Source organism: Bombus pyrosoma, linkage group LG2, assembly GCF_014825855.1.
Source record: "Bombus pyrosoma isolate SC7728 linkage group LG2, ASM1482585v1, whole genome shotgun sequence".
In the NCBI taxonomy this organism is placed as follows: Eukaryota; Metazoa; Arthropoda; class Insecta; order Hymenoptera; family Apidae; genus Bombus; species Bombus pyrosoma.
The window spans coordinates 9011267-9024368 of NC_057771.1; the positions used below are offsets into that span (position 1 = coordinate 9011267).

A 13102-nucleotide genomic window follows, 5' to 3' on the forward strand; every position below is an offset into this window, starting at 1 on the left:
CGTAATTATATGAATAAAACGATCTCTTTATTCTACTTTCTGTATACAATGTTTCTTTACAACAATGAATTGTAATCGTACAACTTCTAAAGATAATAATATTATAGAGCAATACTTAAAATTTAAGATACGAGAGATAGAAACTACGACTGGTGTTCAGATTTGTTCCTTCACGTAGATATCTTGATCTTTGATACTAGATACGAATTCATTGAAATATCCAATAAAAGAATATATATGTACTTGTAGAGTGCAATAATTAGCGCGGATATATAATTGACAGAAATCGCAAAAGTATTTAAATAGTCAGTTACCTATTAGATTAATAAACCTCGATATTCAGTGGAATCATCTTTAAAATTTACTATATCTTCAAGATGATTAGTTACGTTGTATATTACATTTTGATTAAATATATACTCGCAGGAAATATTTTATAACTTTTACATAGATTTTTCGATCGATCCCAAATCTTACCAATATGATCATAACACTCATGTCCAATTATAGTGCTATTGGGTTGGCAACTAACAAAATGATTTTGTCATTAGGTGATATTGATCCGCAATCACTTGGTTGTCAACCCAATAGTAAAAATACGATTTCTAAATGTTTCATACAAGACATAGAATTATACTGTACATAAAAATTTTCTAAAGTATGTGTTTAAATACTTTCATGAGCCAGTGTATATTTTAGTAGCAGTGAATAGGCTCAACGCATCACGAAACCGAATCAAGCAATATCGCATAAAGTCTTTAAACCGTCAAAGATGCGCAGGATATTCGATTGCAGCTGTGTACGTCGAGAGGATCTGCTAAGAAGGTGACGAAATTTACTTTAAAAGGTAAATGAATTCCACTAAGAGGAGGAAAGCACATTGGTTGTGTGGCCTGTTTACATATGTCACAAAGCTTCTCCGGGGATTTCGCTATTGGCACACATGGATCGGACGTTGAATTTCTGGCGAGAGTGCCAACTGCAGTTTCGTTTACCGCATTTGCTTACGTCGGTTACGGAATTGCGTGTCACACGCTATAAACGAAAGGAACGAGTTTCTCGGAGTAATACAAATCTTCGAGATCTTTAAAAATTCACATCGAAGAAAGAAAGACCGTTTTTCCAAGAATATGCCAACGTTCAAGGTTTTCGAACGATCGAACGTTTAGACGATCCGCGAAATAATGAAATTAATTAACTTGATCACACGCAATGTGGCAGAAATTTCGCGAATAACAGACTGCTTGAAAATATATACAAATAAGGGACAAAAATCGATAGCGAGACAACCGGTGAATAACTGTAGAGGCCGCGGTTGGCGTATTTCACGAGCCCGGTAACTGTTTCCGTTTTCCTCTTTACCGAGTCGATGTTAACATCTTTCACGGGAAAAGGAAAGGAAACTCATAAAATCGAAACCTATAGGACATTTTTATTCTGAGACTCGCCGTCACGTACTCGCGGCTATGGAAAATTCCCCGAATCTGCCACGTCCTTTAAATTCTAAATTGATGTTGTGTAAATTAAATTTCCATGCTTCGATGGAAAATTAAATTAATCGGTTGAATGAAAAATTTAATTAGTAACATCTTCATATACATATTATTGATGCAATGGATACAGAAGATGTGTAGGTTTGAAGGGCTAATTTTTCTTTTTTTTTTTTTAATCATTTGAGATAAATTGCGTTTCAGAGGGATACAAGGTACAAGTAATCGATCCTTTTTCCAATGTTCATTGCCTGCGTTCGCAACCGACGGAATTTACAAAGAGAAATCCAATCGAAGCTGACCCACGTGATTTACCTTTACACAGCGTGCTTCATCTTGCCGTTTCGGCGCAATTGGCGAATTTGCATACCCACAAGGGTCCCGATTATTGAAAAGTCAAAAATCGCTCTCCGTCGAGAATCCTCTGTTCTCTGCAAAAACACCCTAACTACGAATATATACAGAGATTCTAACTACCAACTTGGGATCGCGCTCATTCTTTCATCTTTGTTATTTAAATAAATTGAGAGCTACAGGACATATATGTTACACATAAAAAGTGTTGGGCAATAAATCAATGACCTGATCGACTCCATTTGTTCGATAATTTGTCTATATTATTATTCACATAGGTTATCAGTGTTGGGTGTCTATCAGTTTATTTATCATAGAAAATAACATAACAGTAGTAAACTCCAAATAGAATTGTAAAACCGTTAATGTTCGACTTATCGGAAAAGCAATGATTTATGACAGCGAAGAAAAATGCCCGAATGCCAGCTGACCTAATAAAGATCACAAGGAGAAGGATTCGAAGGCGTAAATCTGTGTTCCATCGTGGAATCAGAGCGTTCTAACACTTTAATGCCTAGAGAGTACTCCCTTTTATCACGCTCATTATCTCCCCATTCAAGTTCTAACACCCGCGGCCGGGTTGTTCACGTACCGATGAGCATCCGTGCTCGCTGGGCCAAAAACGACCAAGCCGGTTGCGCCGTAGTTTAGGGTCAATTAATAAATAAGCTCCAGATGGAGGAAGGAACAGCAGCAACTAGGCCAAATATCAGGACAATTACGAGCAGGTGGAGACCGACCAGCAGCTTAAACTCAGCTTAGATAAACACCATCGTCCTATCCACATGGGTGGCGGTCGTGTATGAACCTCGCTATTTGCTGCCTCGCGAATTATGCTTGCAGATTTCGACGTCTTTCTGCGCTCCAAGAATATTTACGATAAAGAACACCTGCGTTAGGATCTCGATATTTTCGTGGAAAAGCGTGGAAGGCGTATCGAACTTCATAAATTCTTGCATTTGTGTTTAATTGTTGGACTAATATTTGGGATATTAATATTTCCGTGTCTTTGCGTTCAGGCTATTTTGTTGTAATTTTTTGGAAAGAAATGGCCTGGGTAATTTGATTAAAATGTCGCGGATGTAGACATTGTAGAGAAACACTCTGATTTCTACTAGGTCGATGCATGTAAAGTGTTTCCTCAAAGGAATCTTCAACTGTATGCAGTTTGCTTGAAAAATGATACGTAACTTTCACATGATTTTAATGCACTTTCTCAATGACTTGTGGCGGCACCCGGGATCGAATCCCGGCTTCCGAAGTCCGATTTTTCTTCCACGATTCTTAAATAGGAAGAAAACACAGCAGTACCCCAGCAGCGGCATCTACAGCCAGCAGCTACTGTTATCACGGACAACACATATCCACCTCAGACTAAGTAATTTCATTACTTGTCGTACTTTTATTGTTCCCATTACAAATACTTGCCATAACGTTACAGTTTCATATATTCATTCCTTTGTTCGTTGCTTTTTTTCTACTTAGTTTGCACATCACGAAGTTGTGTAAATGAAAGGAGGAATATTTTTCATTTTCTTCAGAATGGGTCATTCTTTCCTATTATTTTAGCCTCTAAAAGATCTTGAAAGAATTCAAAAACACTTTGCCCCTATAAATTACTCTAATATGATATTAAATTATTTGTATGTATATATATATATATATATATATATATATATATATATATATACGTAACTATTACATCGTAGAAATAATAACCGAGATGTTGAACATTCTTTTTAATAAAAATAGAAATTACGATTAAAGAAATTGAGGATCGTTTCGCTTGGATTTTCCAGTATCTAGTTTTCCTATACATGTTTGCACATCGAAGAAATTACATTTCATATGCAGGAACCTCGTAAAAGAGGAGAAAACTCGGCATTCGTACTCGCTCTAATAATTTTATTACCTTTAACTAGCCTTCTCTGCAACTAATATAACGGATGACAAGCATTTGCCATATAATTATAACAATTACAAGGATAGTAGTTAAAACGAGCGACGTTCGATTAAATGGCAAAGATACCACGAAGCATACCGCAGAAGCAACATTACGGTTCCAAGGTATACGCCCCATACCAGTCATGAATATAGAAATCGGATCCCGTTTTACTGCTGTAAAGCGTAGTTTCGTGTAGCGACATACTGCTTCGTAAACCTCTTACCGTCGTAAACGGTTTACACGGTGCCCGTGCCGTCACAGCGTTTGTCGCGGCGCGCGCAAGGCAGCCCGAAGAATTATGGCAATGGACAATTGGTAACGTCGCGCTGAAACGGTGCCGTAAAACCGATTCTGTTCTCTTTAATTAACGTAGGAAGGAAAACTGCGCGATAACTTTATTTAACCGTCCTACCGCGAATTAACAAAGAAACGAATCTGTACATGGAAGTTTGTATTGTTTTATTTCTTCCTTTTTTTTTTTTCTGTAGTAGAATTATGAAAAGAAAGTAAAAAATGGCGTACAGAAGACGTATAGGTACACCTAATTGCAAATGGTAGCTCCAACAAAAAGATGTAGTTTTTCAGGGTTTTATAATTAGGCTCTCATTTTATTTTTCAACAAATACTTTTACTTCTGTCAATTATCTTACATGTCATTTGAAAGCTGGGAATTTTCTCTTTCATATTAGTACATGATCTTTGATTTTTTATTTTTTATGTATAAAAGAGTTTTTTTTTTTTTAGGAATTAGACAAGTACGAGTGATTAAAAATCGAACACTTCACGTGTTACGATGTAATAAGATGCTGAAACATTGCCATGCGATATGATTACGTTTTGACACTAATTTACACGCATTATCCTACCACGATAGCGGAATTCCGTAATTCAAGCACAATGATACACCGCAGGTTAATTAATGCAAAGCGGCTACGAAACGAGCAGTCGGTGTAAAAAGTCGCGGTCATTTCGCTAGACCTCGTTCATTTACCGATGCCTGCCACTCGTTCATTGGATTTCCACTCGAATCGAGGAGTTCTCGAGTGCGACACGCGATGCCAACCGCAACCGGAAAACCGCGTGAATTTCCCCTCATCGGACGATTCAACCTTCTCGTTCACCGACAAATTTTGGTTTCCCTTTTTGTGAATGGAAAAGAGCAACGAGGACAGCAAACCTTCGTAGGTCACAGTATAAGAATATTCTCAATATTCGAATATTTTGTATTCTCGCCCATAATGGCGATAGGTGAAAGCAAAAGTTTCGGTTTGAAATTTGAGCTGCTGAAAAGAATGCTTTTTGACGCTTGTTATTTTTGTTCTGTTTCCTATAACGTGTATAGTATATAGTTCGAGAATAGAAAATTATTTAAGATATTTTGCAAATGGAATTTTTCGGCAGAACGTGAAAGTCAATTTTGGAAAGGTAATATGAGGAAAAGGGGTGGCTATTTCGAAAAACTTTTAGCTATAACCGACTCGACGCGATTTAACCCCACCCCCTCTCCAACCCCCGGGGATATCGTAATTACGTTCAACCCTTTACGAGTTACGATTCTTCTTCAACTGGCTGATCGAGTTTCCACTCGAGTTCCGAACAGCTCACTCGAAATCGGTTTGTTTCGAACACTTTCAATTCGATCAACCTGCATCTGCATCTCTTTTTTTTTCTTATGAGTATTTTTTCGACGCGAAACTTCACGAATCGCCCTCGAATCTATCTTAAAATGGAGCTTAAAATGGACTTTAAAATGGACCTTAAAATCGACCTTAAAATCGACGTTAAATTAAAATTGAACGTTAAGTTAAAATCGTCTTCAAATTAAACATGAAATGGCGTACTTCGTTTGCTGGTAACAAGTAGAATCATCCCGTAACTACCCAGACGTTCCGTACTTGATCAGCCACGAACGATATCTATCGACGCGTCACAATTATTATTTTATGGCTTTACGAGTCGATTATTTTCCCGATATTTCCTATCTTATTCTCGATGACATTCCCGATAAGAGACTAATATAACTTAAATCGCTCAGCAATTAGGGGAAAATAATTAAGAAAAAGTTGCGACAACGACTTTAAGTATTTAGTGGTAAGCCTGTCACGCAAAATGCTCATGTCATTTACGCGTCCATCTTCGTAGATTTGCCCCATATCGTTCGGCAGCTATCGATCGACAATTAATCCGTTCGATTGAGTGAAACGATGGTCGGGGTAGGACAACGGGCACGATTTCGCGCGGGAAGGGGTAGCGGAAGAAAGTACAGGAAAAAAAAAACGGGGAAAACTAATAGGGTCAGTATGAGGGGACTTTAATGGATGGCAGTTTCCGCGGGGTAATTGGTCTGCCGTGAACGGCCCGTGGAATGTTTTCGCGTCCGACTTCCAACCGTTTTCCCCTCTCGCGACTATTTCCGTTTTCGAGTAATTTCCCCGGCGAACACGAGGAAACTGCACGGGTTTTCACCAGCGTGGAAACAAAAGGGAGCAAAATGTAGGCGCGCGACCACGTGCCGTTAACCGAACCGTTGCGCGTTGCTTGATTTTATTTCGATGAAAAACTATCGTTGCCATCGTGCGTTTCGTGCAAACGAAAAAAGGAAGAAAAAGGAGAGAGAAAACGGCGAACAGGAAAAGGTTTTCGCGCCAAGTTCGCGATAGAACTAATATTTACTAGGCTCATAATTTAATACGCGCCGACGTCGCATGTTATCGGCGATATCGGGGCTGAAAATTTTATTTCCTCGTCCTGGGCGCCTGGTTCCCATTTATTTCCGTTTTCGTGCTCTCCTTCGCAAATAGAAACGTCGCGTTTCTCGAAAACGAACGGATAAACGTCATGCCGAGAGAATTACGAAAAATCGGACGAGATTCGAAAAGAAAATCGGGTCGATGGCTGAACCATGCAACGTTATTACGTTGACGGTTCGCGCGAACACGAACGATGTAGCTGGATCGCAGGATGCTACGTTACAGCCCGTTTCTCGCTGGCTTTTCAACGGCTTCCACGGACGCAGCCAATCCCCATTTAATTGGGTTATTAGGCTCCCATTAGATCGGACACGCGTTGCCACTGGCATCGATCAGCCGTGTGCGAACGTCCGCTTCAAAACATCCAGTCAGACGCAATTAAGTCGCTGATAGGGAAATCGCGATCGAACCGTCGCGTCGTTTCAGCTTCCAAACCTAAACGATTAATAATCACTCAACTTGGAATTTCGTTCTGCGCGCCTGTTTCTCGGTAATCGTGTTAACTTGACCGATTAATATTTACGTTATTACATCGCGAAGATATTTGATGAAACGAAAATGCGTCCCCTGATAATTATGAAAATGCTTAGAAACATTAGGTACGTGGATAATTATGGAAATTTAAGAAGCTTATGCTTCACGTTGTTGCAGCTAAAAGAACGCTTTCTTTCGCTTTCTTGCTGTTTCGTCGTTCATCATTTAAACATTTCAATCACAATTTCCATTACAACGATCCTCTGGCTACGTTTTAGCTTGACGTTAGTTGAAGGGAGTTAATGCATCCTCCATTAAGGGGCATATGAGAAGAAGAATGTTACGTACAGTATCTGTCTAGTGTACTTCGAAGTGTACTTTAACTTTACTCTTAAGTTTTAATCTAACTTCAAGCTCGAACCAGGCTTTCTTTAATCCCACGACCGTAACTTCCGATACTTTTAACTTGCTTTCGAGAATCCGTTCGGTTTAACGATAACATAGTAGCACGCGCGTCATGCTACAGAGAAGAAAGTGGGAATTTCGTGAGAAGTTAACGAGGAAAGAACCGTTCGATCTCGCGAAAGATTCAAATGATCTGCCTTTGACGTGATATCTGATAGTCGGATGTTTACACATGGAAAATAAAAAAAAGGATACGTAAAACCGAAATTCAAGATGATCTCCATTGAAAATTCGAGTCGGTGTGACACGCAGCACAGCAACGAATGATTTAGAAAACAGATTTTTCGCCAAGCGTATCCACCGTGTGGTTTGTTCAGGGAACGAAAACAACGGAGCCAGGATATTTTTTGGTTGGCCAGGGGAACGCTGGTCACACTGTTTTCCGACAGAACAACCACGAATGTTTTCGAATATTTGATTCGCACGTTGGATATACCACGTCGGCTATATCGATTTTCTATAAAATTACCATAACACCCGTGTCACCGACAACGGACTTGTTTGGTCAGCTGTTTGTCGTTCAGCCTGACTTCTTCGAAATAATCGGACCACGTATTAATCGGCTTTTTCCTTCTCTTTCTTTTATCTCCTTAATGGATCTTTCCGAAATTGTGTCATGCATTAGGTTCATACGACATAGGAAATGTCGATATAAAACCACAATCCTATATAGTTGTTTCGGAAAGTCATATATTTAATCAAAGTAATTCCTATGTATAAGATTCAATGCTTCAACTTCTTCTACGACCAATCCCAGTTTCGTTATTATAAGATGATAAAAATGATCGGTTTTAAAGTACAAAAATTCTTGAAACGAAGCTGTCACAGTTTCTTTCGAATTAATTGTTGTTATTTCTTTATTCAGAGGTAGGATCACAATAGCTGTTATTTTATTCTTTGGATAAATCTATCACACCGTTCCGAACCGAAAAACCTTTATTGCACATTCTTACATGGACTAGGGATAAAAACGAAAGAACATCGTAAACCTATCGATTAAATCTATGGATTGTATTTAGAACTATCTTTTAGTTACTATTTATTGTAACTAACGCATCTGCATATGGATGGCGAGCACGAACTCACGTTGTCATTTTCGACATTGATTTGTGTATCAAAAAATAATGAGCAACGATAAAATGTTAATTTCTCTAATATTAGACAAACTGTTAAATTTAAGCTCTCGGAGGAAACCTATTTTTTGAACAATCGATAGGCAAACTGGCTGATTTACATTCGAACCTAACTCTTCCATCGTATTAGATTTGAAGAGAATCTGAAAGAAATCCGAGGATACTGATCTGTGTCTGCGTTACATCATACACCCTTTTGTTAAGTAAAAGACGTTGGCAATTTTATTTAACAATGATAGAAATTACAAGCAAAGAAATTCAGGATTAAAATGTTGCTTGAGTTTTTAACAATCCAATTTACCTTTGAATTATTAAACTTCGAAGAAACGATATTTCATATCCAGCAACTTAATAAAAATAGGGCTGAACCGAACAACTCTGTCAAGATAAATCGTTCGGTTTCTAGAGAGTCGAGCAATAATCATTAGACTGCGGATGTTTATGCATTTATGGAAAATTGCAAGATACGAAAATGTACATAATGCACGTAATATGCAAAAATATATAAAATATTCAAAGTGTAGGATGCATTATAATATTTAACTGGTAGAATAAATCTCTGCTTAGGTACTGTTTCTTTGGTCGAACAGTCGTTAGTGTTCATAGAAACATGAATTAGCATAAATATCAGCACTCTGATAATCATGTACCATGGTAATAACACTTTATCGACGGTGCACGCCTATCGACGTGTTATTTCCTATGGGAAATATTCATACTGCGATGTGCAGACATTAATAGCGGATTCGGCTCTTGTAGAAAAGGGCAGAAATTTCAATGGCAACGTATTTAATAATTGTTATTCATAAATTATTGTGAAATATTTGATTAAAATTGTGGCAATTGGAAGTTAAAGCGATTATTTCGCGAATTACGACAAAATATGTAGGTTACTTTCTATTGGAAATATTGGACAATTAAATATAAATTTTAATAACGGTATACAATGCATGACGAAAAGTAAATTGCATCATCCGCATCGATAATTTCGTCTCTATGAAAACTCTTGGCGGATTTCGAGCAACATAACGTAATAAAAATATCAACTACAAAATGTGTTTGTTTATCTCAGAAAGAAAAAAGCATTCGATATACAAAGAGCGTAAAGTTTCTTTACAGATTGGCTACTTTTGTTGTTCAACGGCGCGCGAGAGTTGAATAGAATAAATTATTAATTAAATGAATTTCCTCAGAGATATAAGTGTTTCAAATAAGAAATATGAAACTGTAAAACATAAATCATACAACAAACAATAGCGAAAGCTACCCTATCTCGCAGCAGTATTCCAATTCTCTTAAAAGATACAGAAACTCGAAGAAAGCAATCAATTTTTGTTCCCATTTTCTGCGAACAACGAGGAAGTAGAATTGTAATACAAATATTAATGTCCTACGAAAAATACTAAAAGTGCCACATAAATTTTATTAGACTGTCGCCTAAATTCAAGCTGTTTCTGTACAGACATTACATATACTATAACAAATATAAAGACAGGGCGAGTTTCTGTTACAAAGCAATGCTTCACGAATCGGAATGATGCTTTTTGGATGTACACAGGACGTAACAAAAATTCATACAGACGTAAAAAGCAAATATCTCAGGTATATGTAGTTCGATACCAAAGAGAACGCGTCAGAAGATCGGAGAAATTCCAGTTTTCCTTTTGGCGAATGGTACGAGAATCTCACGGTTCCTCGCTGATAAAGTTCCTTCCCGGAGAGGGCGCGAGAGTTGAAGCATTCTTTGGTCGTTGACGAAAACCCATTACGCCGGTTTCGGCGAAATAAGGATGCGGAGAAAGTTACAGCCGAGAATTTCGCGATCGCGTAGACGCGCAGCAACTTACCGCGTTACGCGCCACTCCCAGGCGCATCGAAAGCTTATAAAGCTCGCCTCTCCCCCGGCAACTTTCTCGCTAAGCCACGATCTATTCCCAGCGAGCCAACACGCTTTTCCGACCAAATCCCATCGGCACTCGCCCGCGTTTTCCCTGCGCCAATTTGATTGATAAGGATTACTCCTCTTCGAATTTCTACTCGCACAACCAACGAATCAGGAACAGACTTAACCTGATTACACTCGTTTCCACAGACCTTATCGTTTTTTCGATAATTATACGGAAAAGTGCACACCTCATCGACTTTGATAATTTTGAAATATGTTGCCGAAGTCAATATTCTGAACAACTTTTTCCTATACAGAGATTTATAGGAAATTTGTTTTCGTAATATTCGCAAAGAATTTCGATTAAATTCAGTTTCTGTTATACCTCATTCTGCCATAATAGATAGGTGGGCGTATTTTAATATAGCCCAACCTAACCTGAATTCATTGATGCTAATCGTCTTTGATAGACATAAACGAGGAAAGATAAATTAAATGGTTTATAGTTTTTTTAAGGTAGAATTATTTGAGTCACCTAAAATTCAGCAGTTTAAAATTTCAATCTTTGAGTATGCACAGAATTGTCAAATTTGTTGTTATTTGGAATAACCAAATCGCGTACCAAGAAGAAAAAGTACGACAAAGGAGAAGAAAATGATTCGAATAACTCTATCAATTTAATATTATCTCCTCTTAAATTAAACGCCATCGAACACGAGGGATTTCATTTGGATTTTAAGTCCGCTTTATATGTAATGAAATTCATAATCCGGAATAAAATTAGCGAATTTTTTAAAACATTGATTGGTAAACAAGCTGATTTATTTATATGTTGTGATTTACGTATTTATTTATTTGTAATAATTAATAATAATTAATAATATTTATTTAATGAGAATAGGTATTATTAACATTTATTAATTTGTATAATAATATGTACGCTTTAAGCGAGCGAAAGTGAAATCTTTAATGTGAATAACTGGAATAAATGAACACATAATGATTCATGATATTTCATGACCCCATATAGAATTTTCGGTTAAGACGCTCTCCTTTCTTTTAGTGACTTGACTGGTCACACGCATTGTTGAAGATATCTTACAGATCTCTTCGTTTCTTACGTTTAATCCTAACTTCTTTCAGAGGCTTCATTTTACTCGATCAAATATATACATAATGATAATCATATATACAAATATACAAAAGCGGTTATTTATTTATCAAATGTTTATCAACATTTTCTACTCCTACACACCTGCTATAATTTCAGGAAACAATCGGCGATATACAGACTAAAAAGTATGGCGAAACAACTACGCTCAGCGAGAGTTAACACTTTACCGACCGCTAACGGTTCAACAGCATACGCGCGTCCGACCAGCAGCTCAGACGCAGATTCTTCCTGGCGCCGGCTCTGTTTCGGTTTAGACTCTCCAATACCATTCTTTTCGTTCATCGCGAACGGTAAGTTTTTCAAATTTGTATAAAACTGTGGGAGCTTACGAAGCAATGCAACTGGGAGCAAGGTACCTTAGTACTAAATAACAAATTACTGCTCAAATAATGAAAAGGTTGTCGGCAACAAAAAGCCGATTAATAGGCTGTCAATCGGTAAAGTGTTCAGAAAGGCCAGTAGAGCAACGAGTAGAATCGCTCCTTTACTAGTCAGACATCCTATACTGGGTCAGCCACGAGCGTTATTGGTCGACTACTACTCTATTATTTTATAACGTGAATATATTAAATTTATTTTCTCCATATATTATTGTTCCGTGTTGTCTTCTTTTATATTTGTAGTATCTATTATTACACTAAAAATTTTAGAAATTGTAGTGTAAAATATGTAACAAATAATTAATACATTTAATTTCATCTACTCGACTAAATGAGATGCAAAAGCACGAAATACATCTCAAGTCATTTTCCTAAGATTTTGTCGCGTATAGATTTACAATTTCAAAGCGTTTTGCTATATGTATCTAGGAAAAGCATGAATGTAAGAATAAGGGACGATCGAATCAGCAAATTGATAGAACGCAATATAAACGTAAAATTATTCCAGGAACGTAAGAATCGAATCGAGTCGATGTTCCAGGTCGTAGTAAATTGTGTACGATCGTTATAACGACGAATTTGGTGACGCATTCGCGAGTCTATTCGCTTCGTTTCCGGAGTAATACCCTCGTTAACGATCCTAATTGAGTTCGGCCCCACCAGTAATTCGCGCGTAGCGCTTGGTAGATAGCAATATCGTGGAAAACGCGGTAACTAATGCGTTCCTCGTGCAGAGTATACAAATCGTTAAAAATTGAGCGAGAACTTCGACTTTGCTATCCGATAAACATGACTCGCGGCCGGAAGTTGCAGTTGAATGTTTGGCCAACACTGATCGAACGCTTTGAGAGTGTTATCTTGCATCTGCTACCTTTGTATAAGAGGCAAGACGCCTTTATCGAGGTCAAAGATTCTCTTGAACTTCACGAACTTCGATTACCAATAGTGGAGAAGTTCGAGTTATCTTTGATCCAATCATCTTTAGATTAAAATGTTTGAAGTACCAATATGAGACTTCCTATCAACTATAAAATTAAAATACAAATATCTGG

General features: G+C 37.6%; 1 protein-coding gene across 1 annotated transcript in view; it reads left to right on the top strand.

Annotated features, from left to right (window-relative positions):
* The window catches only part of LOC122572704, a 178676-nt gene that overhangs the window by 164202 nt on the left and 1372 nt on the right, over positions 1–13102 (top strand). Inside the window, exon 4 of the mRNA XM_043738034.1 lies at positions 11767–11960. Coding sequence (XP_043593969.1) covers positions 11767–11960 — 194 coding nt within the window. The remainder of the gene's footprint in view (positions 1–11766; positions 11961–13102) is intronic.